Here is a 15,372-nt window from a genome sequence, read left to right as displayed (position 1 = left end):
TAGAGAAGGAAATAATGTCTCATTATGTCTCCAGGGCTATTGTCTTGGTGCATTTATATCAAATGGAAAATTTTAAATATTCTTTCCAAGGAGTACTCACGAGAAACTTAAATTATGGCACTGTCTCTCTCAGATGGACATAGCAAATTTGTATTGACTACTTTTTATGAGAAGTCAGAGAAATTAATCATATGATGAAGTCTTCATGGGTTAACAAAGAGGGTCTCAAAAGGGATACAACTTTTTGAATACTTATTTTCTCAGATTTTCACTCACAAAGTGAAGCAACAAACTGCTGAAAGGAACATTTCCAGTCTAAGGCATGAACTACATTGGACTTTGAAGACTAATGTGTTGGTATAACCTTGCATCTAGACTATGGAACTTGTCTCATTCTGCCCTAGATTGTTCTGATTATGTGATGTTTTTGTCTTCACAACAGAATCACGTATCCCAGGGAGCAGAGGGAAGGATGTCACTGTGGACTTGAATTATTCTCCTAAGCTGTTCAAAGGAACAATGAGAACATATCTTTTTTTTCCCCTAGAAAATGGGCAGATGTACATCCAGAAAAAGCCAACCATGTACCCCCCGTGGGACAGCACTTTTGATGCTCACATCAACAAGGGAAGAGTAATGCAGATCATTGTAAAAGGCAAAAATGTGGACCTTATATCTGAAACCACCGTAGAGCTATACTCCCTGGCCGAGAGATGCAGGAAGAACAATGGGAAGACGGAAATATGGGTAAATGTCGGAGCCATGAGCTTCATTTAAAGTGTACACCCATCATGTTAGCTGATGACTAACTCAAAATTTCTCCGTCATCCTAAAGGTAGGATTACACTGGTCTTAGGTAAACAGATTCCCTACCACTTACTCATTGGTGATAATTCATGACAGACTATAGAACATATTGATGTATTCAAATCTTTGCATAAGATGAAGATGGTCTCTTAAGCTATGAAAAACTCTTATGGATTTGTAACTGTTAGGGCAAGCATGGGAATATCACAAAGTCCCCTTAATTGGGAAATTTAACTGTTGCTTGTCAAGATATCTGAATTTGAGTAGATAGAACAAAGTGTTTGGTATCCTCTATCCATGTTTTGCAGATCCTGTAAATTTTTTTCAGCCATCATGAAGTCACTTAACTTACTTTGTACAAAGAAGTGCATCATACACAATTCATATCAACACACTAAGTTTTGGAAAACCTAGGTTATAACTGGCTAGCAAATTTTTAGAATTGTTAAAAAGAAAAAGTAAAATATAAAAGTGTAAAAAAAAAATGCACAAGCAGTGAAGTGAAAAATTCTCCATCGTGTACAATGAATCAAAGAGCTTTCTACTGTCATGTATAACTGATTAGAACTAATGAATAAATAAATAAACAAACCTAATGCATAAACATTTCTAATGAAAATTTCTGGAGCACAAAATGAAATAAAATATATCATTAAAAACTGCTTTTGGGTGATCCAAAACCCCAGAAAATGTTTTCAAATATATTTTTTTTATTTATGCCAAAGGAGAGAATCTTGCTTTTCTGCTTCTTGCTATTTCTAAGATTTTAGAAACCCACCCAAAAGGTTTTCAGGTCACAGGTTTCAAATAGGAATGATACAAGCCTAAAACTACATTTTTGTATCAGTTCTGTATTTTCTTTTTTTTTTAATCTGGAAAAAACAAACAAAAACATAACTTTTAAGGAAAGCATATAAATCTGTGCTTTTGCCACTAAAGTAATCAAGTATATGCCAAGATTTTCTTTAAAGGTCCCCATGCTTAGACATATTTAGGTAATGTAGTTCAGCAGCATCTATTGAGTGTTTCTGCATTCAGCTTGGAGAAAGGGATCATGGAACAAAAAGCATCCTGGGGTACCTGCTTAGGCAAGCAAGAAAAGGTTAAATTCAGATGTTTGTCCTAATGTTAAGGAGTTTACCCAAACCAGGTAAGTGAGATGTGGGTCTCCAGTTTGATCTGAAACACAGGAACTTTGACATGACCAGGAGAAAGAAGAGAGAAGCTACCAAACCCTCCCGTAGTCCCCTTCCATTTTCTACTTTCTACCTAATTATCTTTCAAGGTAAGAATTGCCAACTTTCAAATTCTTAAAGTAACATTCTATTCCAGAATCTTTCTCAATGAATGGAAGGATAAAGAGGGGTTTCCTTCCCCCTTTTATTAATTAGGCTGCACTTATATGAAGTTTGCCTTTCTATTTCTCTCCAAGTTATATTTTTTTTGTTTTGGGTTTTGTTTTTTGTTTGTTTGTTTGTTTTTTGCTGATTTTCTTCTTATCAGATATTTTACTTTCCTTATAGTCAAGGACTATTGGACACAAGCATATGGTGTCATTAAGGTCCTCATTTAACCAACTTGCAAACCTTTTCCTTTTTTAAGCTTTGCCCCCCTCCGTGCCCCCGCCCCCCCCCCCCCCCCCCCCGCCGTTATTTCTTAGTCTGCTTTTATTTTTAAGGGCCAACAGATTGTTTTGAACTTACATTTTCCCTTGTTTCTCTTGTGAGCTGCTTTCTTAAAATTTCTCTACTGAAAAACAATTTTTTTTTCAAATTTAGCCTTCATCTCCCTAGATGCTGTTGTGTTTCTAAAAGCACAATGACAGTTGCCTTCTGCTTTCCCAAGGCTGCAACCCTGTGCATGGTCACTTCCCATTCCCTCCCCAAGACGTGATAAAATATGGCTTTCTATATGTATTGTTTTTCCAGTAGCTGCCTGACTGGATTTCCTCCATCAATACGACTTCCTGAATGTTGATAATGCTGTGGTCACCTCATTCTGACTTTCACCACTTCCTTTGGGTGGGCTTCTCATTCCTTGCTCTTCTCCATTTAACTTCTTATTCCACAAACCATAGAGCAATGGTGTCTCTACTTGATGCCCAAAATACCTCTCTCTCTATTAATCTGTTTAAGCTTACATGAGAATTTATAGTTAGCTGAATAGTGCAAGCTTTGTCTTATCATAAAACTCTAATAGTAGTAATGCTATGATACAGAAATTGTTATTATGTCCATTTTCCAGAGATCTTTAAGGCATAGTGACTTATACAAGGTCATGCGGCCCAGAAATTATTTAGCAAAGATTCAGATTTGACCCTAGGTTCAACAGGACGTTTCTTGCTATTTCTCACTTATTCTAGTTAATCCATGGACGTGATGATCAATAACAACCTCTGATTCATCATCTTTCTTATTCTTTTTAGTTTACTAATGGCATAGTATGATGGTTTAATATGTTTGTAATAGTACTTATATTGTCAGATTAATCCCTTTTTTTCCTCCTGTATGTGCCTACATTACATAACATCCTTTATAAAATGGTACATATATATGTGTACATGTTGCATATATTGCATACATTAATTAGATTGGTATGTACTTATGTGTATACATTATATATACTTGTAATATATAAGAAATATTTTAACTAGATTGGTATAGGAAATGATTATTATATTATTATATACATATATTATACATATACTATATATAATCCAGTTTAAAATATACATACATCGTATATGTACATATCCAGTATAATGCATATATCCACTATGCAATACTTGATTCTGTACTAAAGGAAATACATATCTATGTATATATATAATATATTATAATCCCTTCCCATAATAATCTGATTAAAATTTCCTTTAGTGCAGAATCCAAGGAAGCAGTTTCTACTCTGTCAAAGAGGAAAGCTGCTGCCACTGAATACACTGGTTAACCTAGATGTGCATCCCAGGTAAAGGGAAGAGGGTCTACAGGATTTAACTTTCCCCCAAAAGACCTACTTCCCCCCAAGAGAGCTAGAACTAGTATCTGAGGCGCTTTTGTCATGATTAAGACCCACATGTGCCCTCTTGCAGTTCTTTCAATGAACAACATCACAAGGCAAGAAAACCAAATAGAATTTGTTTTAGAATTTTGTTTCTTTTTTATGTAAATTTCTATCTCTAATGAGCAATGATATCTAGTAAGTAATGCATCTCCAAGGGGAGGTGTTAGGATAAAGGCAAGAGCTGTCCCCTCTTCTGATGATAACGAGAAGGAGTAATGTGAGAAAAACCATGTTGGCTTCTACACTGGGAATCTCCTGCCATCACCCAAGTAGCCAGTTATGATGTCATTGAGCTCAGGGCTGGCTTCACATTTCTGACTGATGTTTCTCTCCTTCTCTCAACCAGTTAGAGCTGAAACCTCAAGGACGAATGCTAATGAATGCAAGATACTTTCTGGAAATGAGTGGCAAGTGACATTTCTTCTTCCTGTGTGGGGGTGAGGAGGGCATGGCTTTCTTCAAGTACAACTTATTTTACTTTTGCAATGATCATAGAAAAGAATGAAGAGGAAAAGGAAACATAAGGAATTTTATTAAAATTTCCAGTGGTGCTCAGGCATGAACTGAAAACAACTATCCAGACCAGATAAACATAGAATAAATACAAAAATAAGTATCATATGAATATAAAACATTTACAGCATTTTCATAATATATGAATTCATATGCCTAGTGCTTTTATAATCTATCTTTATTTAAGTTTAGAGATTTAATGCAAGTATAAATGGCTGTCTTTATGTGTTGCTATGGGTGGATATAATGTTTGTATATGATAGTGTTCTACAAAAAGCTATCACAGTAGAATACAAAATAAGAAGCCAATAATATTTTCCATAAAACTAGTGGTAAAATGTTAATGCTTAAAGTTAGTCACCTCAAATTCTTTTAGGAACAAGGAAGGGTAAAAAAGGAAAATAATGCATTGCAAAAGAGTTTTGGTTTCATGTCACACACAGTCTTTGATCACAGAGGTTAAATATACAAGCACAGACTGCTAGGTACCAGTAACAGCCTGTCTGTGCTACTTAAATGAATCAAATGCTATTCTTCATGAAATCCCAAACCTTGGAATGAACTGGGAACTTATTGATGATAAACTGATTTTGTATATTTCATTAACTAGTCTTATCTACAGATTGAGTATTCCTTATCCAAAATGATTGAGACCAGAAGTGTTTCAAGTTGGGATTATTATGGATTTTGAGATATTTGCATATCTGAATGAGATATCTCAAGGATGGAAACACAAGTCTAAACAGGAAATTCTTTTATGCCTCATATACAATTTACACACATAGCCTGTATTTTATATAATCTTTTTAATAATATTGTGCATGATACAGATTCATAGAGTGGAATTTTCCACATGGTCCATCTTATCAATGATCGAAAAGTTTCAGGTTTTGAAATATTTGGGATTTTATATTTTTGGATTAGAAATTCTCAGCCTGTACCAATAAAAAATAAGTTTTAGTTCAAAGATTTATAGTGCCTTTTCCAAATACATGTAATTCTTTATATGTCCAGACTCAAAAGAATACATTGGAAAGAACAATACTACAAGACAATCGGGGTAAATTTGAATACCCACTGGGTATTTGATGATATCAAGGCATGATTGTTATTTTTTAGGTGTGATATGATATTATGGTTATTATGGGTTTTTTAATCTTCCTTTTTTATAGTTATATGCTGAAATGCTATAGATTCATTTCAAAATAACCCATTGCACAGGTAGGAGATGGACAGGGATCTGTTGAAAGAGAGTGGCCCTGAATTGATCACTGTTGAAGCTGGAGAATTGAAAACCACCTATAGAAGTTGTTGTGCATAATATGAAATTCTCTACAATAAAGTTTCTTTAAAAAAGAAATTTAAAAACTACTGAGGAGGAAAAACTTTTCTCCCCACCACCCACCCCAGCCCCTCGGACTCTGAAGATATAGAGTGAATGTAATGACACCGTTTTTGAGTTGGCTAAATGAGATAGAGTGATCATGGTGTACCTGAATGACTATTTGCGTAATAAGTGAAAGTACAGAAATAAATACCAATAACATTTAATTCCTTGAATAGAAGAAAGCCTACACTTCCCCCTTAGTTCAAAACAGAGCCCAGTGTAAAGTGGAAAAAAGTCCTCCATTGGACTGAAAGTAATTTTGGTAAATAATTTACAGATTCCTGCTTGGAGATGCAATTGCATGAACATTCCTCCTGTTATTACAGAACTTCAGTGTTCTATTAGAATGAAAGAAGCAAATTCAGGTAGGGCAAAAACAACAATATTTTATGAACAATAATCACACAAACCCAGAAACATTTTTTAAGAATAAGATTTGATAATATTTAAATTTTTTTGTATCTAGGCTCAAATTGAGACACTATCTCCAAATTTTTTGTTTACCAGAAAAGTATAATTTTTAACAACCAATATTATAGAATTACTAATTAGATAATCCCTTGTTTATAACAAGATAAAACATATACTATGTCATTCTCTTTTAAGAATGCTTGTTTTTATGTCTAAGAAATAGTTTTCTGGATTGGGATGTACCTCGGTGGAGTGGGCTTGCCTAGCATGAGCAAGCCCTAGGTTCAATCCCCAGTACCAAAATAAGATAAAATAAGTATAAGAAAGAGTTTTCTAAAGAATTCAGATCTTACACTCAGGGAATGTAAACCCAGATTAGAAAAGTGGTGCAGATTAAACCATTATATAATTATATCCCAAATTGTTTAAGTACAGATTAACCAAGAGATCAGTATGGGTTGCCTTCATTCCGGAAAGTTCTGAAGAATTAGGAAGAAGCAGAATTGAGATTTTTCAAAGAAGGAAGAAATCCTTCTATGAGGGAAAAAAAAGTGAAGATTTGAGCAAAATATGACATGGATAGGGAGGTTGGAAGAAACCAGCCTTGGTAGACCAGTTGGCCCTTTCAAAATCAGCAGGAAGTCTCAACCCTGAGGTTGGTGGGCTTGAGAGAGTAGTGCACAGATTGAGCCATGCTCAATGGGAAGAGTATACTTTCTCTTTTTTAAAGAATTAAACATTTGGGGCCTATAAAATTTTCTTCATGCTCTGGAAAAGTGGTAAGCATCCAGTCTAGGGGTTTGGCTATAGATAGAAAATAAAAAAGTCGAAAAGAATAAAAGATAGCAGCAAGATTTCATGGCAGTGTCGATCAAAGGGAACACCTATTGTAGGCACAGAATTTTGTTGCTTGATAATTATTTTAAAATGAAAGTTGAATGAAGAGGAAATGTTGAAGATATTTCTTAAAGTAGCTAGACTGGGAAAATGATGATAGGACTGGTGAAGACTGGGGTACAGAAGGAAAAGGCAAACAAGTTGGGGATAAAGAACTTAGACATTTAAGATAATGCTTCAGCTCTCCACACAGACCATTCCAGTCTTGCTTTTTAAAAATCTCTCTTTTTTTAATTTCTAAACTAGAATCACTTTTTCTCTACTTTAACTCAGTGACCCTTAGTTTAATCTCTCATTCACCAAGCCTAACTTACTCTCATCCTAGTTTCAAATAAAATAACCCACATTACCTAGCCTTAAAATATTAGGCAAAATATTATGACCCATCTGCAGAACTATTTAGAGGATCATCTGGAATTCTCTGTGTCTAGGAATTGAGGGTTGCCATAAAAAAGACCTGTGAACCACTGTAGGGAAGATGTGAGTCCTAAAATGTGTTTTGAGACTTGGCTGGATTCCTGGGGAAAGGCCTCCACCTACATAGCCCTCCGTCTACCAAGAGTTTTCTGGCCCAAACACTGTTAGAATGGGACTTTGGCAGGGATATTGAAGTGCATTGTCAGATCTCTGTCACTGCTGAGCCAGAATGGAAGTACTTTAGTTTCCATATTGTTAACTCTGTATACTTTTGAAATATAATGAACCCCTTATTCTCACTAATTTTCAATTTGTGTACATATACAAATAGAATAAATAAAGTAAATGATCCCAAATCCTCAAGCTATTATAAAATTATGATTCTAGGCATTATAATCATTCATTTTGTGATGCTTATTTTAGTGATGGTGTGTTTTTGCTATTTCTTTACTGCTCACCCTGTCATTCTCTCTCACCTGCTGGAGTGTTTTCTGTGCTCTTTAACCACCACTGCCATTTGGTGTTCTTTGGTCTCCTGAGCTTTCAGCAGGGACATACTGTATTCTCAGAATCCTACCATTTTAGAGCACTTCAGCCTTTGGGAAGATGTCACCTGGCAAGGGACACTGTAGACAGTGACTACACAAAGCAACTTCACCAATATCCATGAGCTCAGGATGAACTGAATATATAAGAATTTGATGGTTTGCTGTAGATAACCAGCTAATATACAGGATCATCAAAACATTTTAAAAAATCACATTAATTAATTTTCTGGCCTTTGCCACATTGACCACTGTAGACATAACTAGTTTATCAGATCAGAGTGGCCATTAGGAACTAGAACATAAACACCCTCCAAAAGTTATTTTGTCCTCACACAAAAGGCTGAACAGCTCCCTTTGGTCTATTGTAACCTTGGTATTTGTCGAATATTTGTCAATCCCTGTGACCAGAATATGTGGCAAGAACAACTTAGGGAAAGAAAAGTGTATTTGGGCTCTCAATTTCAGGGTCTCAGTCCATGGCTGAACAGCTCCCTAGCTTTGGGCCCAAAGGAAGGCAAAACATCATGGCAGAAGGGTGTGGTAGAGGAAAGCTGTTCAACTAATGGCAGCCAGCAAGTGGGTACAGGAGAGAGAGAGAGAAAGAGAGAATGAAGAGCCAAGGACAAGATATAGTTTGAGGGCATACCTCAGTGACATACCTCCTCCAGCCACTCAGTGCCTGCCTAGTCCATTCAAATTATTAATCTATCAAATGGATTAATCCACTGATTAGGTTCCAATTTTTATAATCTAATCATTTCACCTCTGAATATTCCCTTACTAATACATGAGCTTTTCAGGGGATAATTAATATCCAAAGCATAACACCTTGTCTATAAACAGGTGTGAAGTATCCTGGCCCTTCAGAAATGCTGCTCCCAAGTTCTGTCAGTAACCCCATAGTTCTTCAGAATTATAGACAGACTTGAAAGTTCCAGTTTCTTGTTTTAAAAAATGAAAGATAGCTCAACATAATCAAAGAGCAGTGAAGGACAAAGCCAGCATTCTAACTTCACTGTGATCCTCCAATAACTCACGGGGTGATGTTTCTGTATTATAGAAAGCCTAGTATTTAACCTGTCTTAATAAGTACCTGGGGTTTTATTAGTACAGGTGTCCATGTTTGTCCACTTCTGTTCCTCACCCAGTTCCCGCCCTCCCCACTTACCTATGCCCTTCATAGAGCAAAAATTTCACTTTGTCCCCTCTTCTCTCTCTACAGACACAAAAGACATGAGTGAATTTGAGGCTGAAGGCTTCTTTGCTCTGCATCACCGCCGAGGAGCCATCAAACAGGCCAAAGTCCACCATGTCAAGTGCCACGAATTCATTGCCACCTTTTTCCCACAACCCACGTTTTGCTCTGTCTGCCACGAATTTGTCTGGTAGAGTAACCCCACATTTAATTCCAAGCTTTACATTCTGTTGCATCCTCTGAATCCACCAGGCTTGTTGTGCCTGCTTTGCTATAGGGGCATGAGTGGGAGCAAGTCCTGAATGAGAGCCGCTGGGGATCCTGCCGAGCAAGGGCCACTCAGGCGAAAGTCCCTAGTTTCTGACTGAATGAGAGGCTTCTGGGGGAAAGACAGAAGGAACAGAAGAGGGTGGTATCTTTGTTGTGAGCAGTTTTCCAGCTTTGACAAACCTCTGCTACTTCAAAAGCCCAGCGCCACTGGTGCTGTCTGCAACAGGCAGCTCTTTCCCATGGCAACGAATGCTGTGACTGCTTATGTGGCTCTTGGGTGTCTTAACAGCCTCCAAGAGCAGTTTAAGCCCCAGTAACCACATGGGAAAGGCTACGGTAGAGTGGAAACTTGACTCCTATCTGTGTTCTCAGCATCTGTACCTATTAAGGGATGCTCTTCCCTTCGGGCTACTGCAGAATCTGTTAATGCACAAGTCCTGCTTAACTGGGGCACCCAAAGGTCAAACAGATTGGGGCAGATTTTCATGAGCCTGTTTTCCTCTAATCACTTGAACTTCCTTCCTTTCTGATAATGAGTGCTACTCAGGAATCAGCCTTAATGTCAAGTTTTGTTAGTTGCCTATATTCTCAGACACTCAGAAAGAGGAAATAAAATGTGTTACAGCTGTCTTTGTTCATCTATATACAAACAAAAACAACAGATGAGTGAAGCAATAAGTAAGGTGAGATAATGATTTTAAGTATAAGACATAGCAATTGGCTAATAGGATCCTGTGATGCATTTTGATCAAGCATGGTAATCTCCACATTTGCTTGTAAGATACAAAAATGAAGGAAATTACCTGTTCCTTTTTCATTGAATTATCAAACTTTTAACAAAGCAGCTTAAAATAAAAAAAAAAAAAAATCACTCTTGGCAAATGGTTCACCAGGGCTACAAATCAGAGAAAATGCTCTATGACCTTGGGAAACCATGTGCTCTCATTGGCCTCTGAAATGTTTCTGATGCTGATATTGATGAGAACATCCAAATAAGTCAGTCGTGTGCTTTATTACAGGGGTCTGAACAAACAGGGCTACCAGTGTCGACGTAAGTAAGAAGGATTTCTCTTGTACTGTCGCTGTTCATTTTATTGAATTGCTCTTTGACATTTGAAAATCTTATGCTGTGATTATTTATTTTCAGAATGTAATGCAGCAATTCACAAGAAGTGTATTGATAAAGTAATAGCTAAGTGCACAGGATCAGCTATCAATAGCCGAGAAACCATGGTATGTACGTCTGACGCATCATGATTTTATCCTGACACTAAATTTTACAGCCTGCTAATTCTTTTTGATAATTCCTAAACTTGAATCCTTAAGCCTAGCAATGAACATCAATCTCTCTAAAACATTTTCCTCTTCAATAATGAGATTTTTTACCAAAACTAGGAAAGAACAGGAAAAACATAATAAGAATTTTAATTTCCAGAAAAAAAATTAATAAAATGTGCCCCAAAGCATAGTTTTAATTATGCAAAAACAACCCTTGTGGCATCTATAGCTAGAAGTGACAGTTAATAATTAAATAAAGACAAATGATTATAAAATATAGACATATGGTTAGCAAGAGATGGTAAGAGAAGGACAGTTATGATGAGAAATAAATATTTCTTTCAGAATAAACTTTGAGGTATGGTCTGAAGACAAGTTAGATATTTATATCATGGAGAAGGAAACCTGAGTTAGAAAGTTAAATAGCCCATTTTTATGAAATATGTTGACTTCCTTCATCTACTCCATTCTTCTTCATTCATTGCTTATTGAATATCTCATATGTGGAAGGTATTACGCTATGTATGATGTACAGCACGGCCATGGTGCTGCCCTTAGGGACTTCCTGCAAAATTGGAGAAACATATAATAAACGAGCTATCCTAGTTTCCATTTATGTTAAGTGCTATGGAGATAGCAAACAAGATACATGGATGGAAAGCAACTAGGTGGCCCGCTTGGACTGAGTGCTCAGTAAACTCCCCCAGAGAGGGAATATCTAAACTGAGAGCTGATAGGAGCCCATTGTGTGAACAGCAGGAGGAAGGCTCCAGACAGACTGGTTGATCCTGCAGAGGAAGAGTCCAGCATATTCTAGAAACTGAAATGAAATCAGTCAGTATGGCTAGAGTTGCAAGGCCCAGAGAGAATGGAATACAAAGTTGGGGGACTTGGAAGGACCTAGCATGTGGGGCTTCTTTGGACTCTGGACAAGTGATTGACTGTCATGTGACGTGTCCTAGGAGTCCGTGTTGTGAAGCACAGGGGAGATATGCGTTGGGATATGAAGGTCAGACCGGAGGAGATTGGATGAGTCACACTGTGTGGAGGTGGGAAGTTGCACCAGCATGGTGACCACAAAGATAGAGGAAAAGTGAGAAGAGTATTAGGTGATTATATGGAGATAATAGAAATGCTGGATTTGCCCAAGGAGTGGGTGAAGGATACAAGCATGATGCCCGAGGTCTGGCTTCTGCTTGAGGTGGAGCAATAGAACCACGGCAGTGTGGATAAGAACCAAAGGAGCAATCGAGAAGAGTAATGAATATTTCCATTTTGGACACAGTGCATCTGAGGTTCCTGTGGACATTTAGGTGGACATATCAGATGGGCTTTTTTTATTAGCTTGGGATTCACATGAGTCCACCTCCCTAAGTCTGTGAGTGACTATCACATCAGCAGGATGTAAAGCTGCCTAAGAGATCACCTAGTGAGGGGATAGAGAGAAGAGGGCTCTGCAAAGGAATTTAGATATTATATATATATATATATATATATATATATATATATATATATATATAGAGAGAGAGAGAGAGAGAGAGAGAGAGAGAGAGAACGAGTTCAGAGAGAATTTCTCTTACCTTCTGAGTGTATGAAATTACAGAGCCCAAAAGAAAAGGGGGCAGCTGTGTTCTATGCAGTTAAGATGTTGAAAAAATTAAGGGTCAAGTGGTAATCCACATCTGGTCACGTGGATCAGAGAAATGTCGAAGTGTTGTGGAGGTGTTCACCCAACTGACTGTGTTGGGGGTGACTGGAAGATGATGACATGGAAACAATCATGCTATAATATTATCATTATCAAGATTGCTCACCATCCAGTAGCTGAGAGGAAGTGAGACGGAAGATAATTCCATGGCTAGGGAGAGATGGATGAAGCTGGAGAGAGATGGACAAGCAAAGCAGTCAAGTCTGCTTGAGAGAAGAAAAGGGGTCCCAGCCCATGTGGAGACGGGTCTCTGATAGACAGAGGGAAACATCACCAATTTGAACAGAAAGGGAGTTGGACAAGGTTTCTGCCAATGAGGGTAGATTTGCAGAGTAGTTGGTGGATAGACAGGGAGCCCCCCATAAGACCCTTGTGTCCTCAGTGGAGTCTGAGGGTGGAGGGAGGAAGAGGAGGAGGCAACATGTGGATTTGAAGAAACTAATCATCCTAGAGACGAGAAAGCAAGACAATTAGACCAAAACAGGGTTGGAGAGCAGAGCTGAGAGTCCATGAGTTTGACAGCGTCAACCTTCCCTGATGTCTCATTTTCTCCAGCAGAGCAGCAAGCACAGAGAAGACAAATTGAATTTTTCCAGAAAGAATTTCCTCTAAAATTTAGAGCTAGAAGGGAATGATCCCATATGAGCAAATAATTTTGCTAAGGCTCAAAAGATTCATTGGTCCATGTTCATCTGTAAGTGGCAGAGCAGGGACTAAAATTTACATCTCAATCTCCCAGAACGTGTTTTTGCGTGATCCAATCAGTTTGCTACTACCCACCCCACCCACACACCCCCCACACACACACCCCTATTCCCTTTACTTCCTGTCTTTGGCTTCTCTAGAAAGTCTCAAATCATGAGCATCACTGTTAACCCCAATGACTCACGAATCCCTGGGGCAACATAAACTATTCAGCATATGAAGAACAGGTGTGAAAACACTGTGCCCAGCAGGCCCTCACACTGTCAGCCCCTGCTTCCGCCAGAGGAGCGTTTATAAGAACCCTCCAAGCGAAGCACTAGTTCTGGACTGAAAAAGCAAAGTCAATATTTATATTAAAACAGGAAGGGCAGGTTCCTTTGTTTAAATGGAAGCATCATTTCCTTACTTCCATTTAGATAAATAACCTCCCTCCCCTCTTACTGAAATGATCCCATCTGTGCTGATGCTTCAGATGTCATCTGTGGGTCCCCACAAGAGCAGATGCAAGCTTGCCCCTGGCCTGAAAAACCCACCGCTCTCTGCCTTCTTCCAACAGGACTGGAAGGTCTGACTTGGTGGCTAAAAGGCACATGGGGCCTGTGGTATCTTCACAGTCACTGTTAGTTATGCTAAAGCATCTTCGAGGATGTCGAAAGTTAGGGCCCAAGAACACATGTGTGGTCTCACCTTCTGCCTTTCTTTCAGTTTCACAAGGAGAGATTCAAGATTGACATGCCACACAGATTTAAAGTCTACAACTACAAGAGCCCTACCTTCTGTGAGCACTGTGGGACTCTGCTGTGGGGACTTGCAAGGCAAGGCCTCAAGTGTGATGGTGAGTCCCAGCAGGAGGGAGCTGAGGCAGATGACTGACTTCCTCACGGGACCTGCCAGGGCTGTGATCTGAGCGCCATCTTCCTGGGACAAGAGGCCCTTGCTGCTCTTTGCATTCCACCTTGCCACACTCTCATCTTTACATTCCAAGAAACACACACAACAGCTCAGGTTCAAGGTCAAGGCTTCTGGCCCCAGGGATTTATGTTATACCACAGCCCTGGGGAAAAATGAAGATAGCATTTCTCCTCTGACTGATCCTTCTACCAAAAACTCTACTTCACCCCAACTGATCCCCTGCTGTCTCCTTGTGGGTTCCGGACTGAGCCAGGCTAATTCCAGCAGGTCTAGTGAGATTCCATCTGTCATGCCACCAAGGCACAAACCCAGGCATCCATTTGGCTAATGCATGGTCCTGCACAGAGGAACTCCTCTTGAGTTACCCCTAAGCCACTGCTGTGAACTCCAAGTGCCCAGCCAGAGGTAGTCACAGGTAGTCAAACCCCTTCATAGCTCCAAAATGCCACTTAGGTCCTTTTCTCTATACACATATTCAAGAATACATGGATATGCAAAATATTATATAGTAAATCATGGAAGAGTCCATAGGTGAAAAACAATGTCCCATTATCCCAACTGTTTAAACAGAAACCTGAATCATCTCATGCTCAATGGCCCATCTCAAGGTGAGGTTTCATCTCGAGGGAGCTTGAGCACCCACTTGCTGGGGCACGGCTGGTCTGGCAGGCTGACCACAGAGTTTAGAACCTCCCCAGAGATTCCTTGGCATTACTTCACACTGGCACCCTCTGCTCGGTTCTGTTCTTTTTCTCTTACATTCTTTCCTTTCCATTCTATTCCTTCCCCACTCTCTCCTCCCACCTTCATTTCAAGTAGCTCCCCTCCCTCATTTCTTATACCCCCTCTCCTCTCCCCTTTCCTCCCCTCCCCTTTCCTTCCCCATTTCTTTTCCATTCTTGCTTTTAGTGCCCCCTGAACTGTTTCTTCCTCTCTGTTCACCTCCACAGGCCCTCATCTTCATCCCTCTACTTCTCCAGTTCTTTGTTCCTCCTTCTTTACCTCATCCTTCTCTTGCTTCTTTAGAGTACGTCTTCTTAAGCAGGACTCCCTTTAGCCTTTATCCTGTCTTCTCCCCCTCCATATTAACTCCCATGAAAATAGTCATCAAAAGGAACTATTTGCGCCCACAGAGATCCAGTAACCACCTGCTAGGTTAGTAACAAACATTTATGACGTTACAGAGGGAGCAATGGCCTTTCTTCATGGCCGTGCCCATCTGGGACAAGCATGGACCTAAGCTACAATTTTAAGGAGCCAAGTA

General features: G+C 39.0%; 1 protein-coding gene across 4 annotated transcripts in view; it reads left to right on the top strand.

Annotated features, from left to right (window-relative positions):
• Positions 1-15,372, top strand: part of Prkcq (protein kinase C theta) — a 126,309-nt gene that overhangs the window by 48,406 nt on the left and 62,531 nt on the right. For 2 of the 4 annotated variants that reach the window (XM_027944860.2, XM_027944859.2), the window contains exons 3-8: positions 548-747; positions 4,214-4,274; positions 9,263-9,425; positions 10,525-10,556; positions 10,653-10,738; positions 13,902-14,031. In XM_027944860.2, the coding sequence (XP_027800661.2) occupies positions 548-747; positions 4,214-4,274; positions 9,263-9,425; positions 10,525-10,556; positions 10,653-10,738; positions 13,902-14,031 (672 nt within the window). Of the gene's footprint in view, positions 1-547; positions 748-816; positions 836-4,213; positions 4,305-9,262; positions 9,426-10,524; positions 10,557-10,652; positions 10,739-13,901; positions 14,032-15,372 lie in introns of those variants that run through there. The other 2 variants (XM_027944863.2, XM_027944864.2) reach the window with 2 other exon arrangements.

The sequence above is a fragment of the Marmota flaviventris genome, chromosome 12 (genome assembly GCF_047511675.1).
Source record: "Marmota flaviventris isolate mMarFla1 chromosome 12, mMarFla1.hap1, whole genome shotgun sequence".
In the NCBI taxonomy this organism is placed as follows: Eukaryota; Metazoa; Chordata; class Mammalia; order Rodentia; family Sciuridae; genus Marmota; species Marmota flaviventris.
This window is presented reverse-complemented; position numbering and strand designations above follow the sequence as displayed.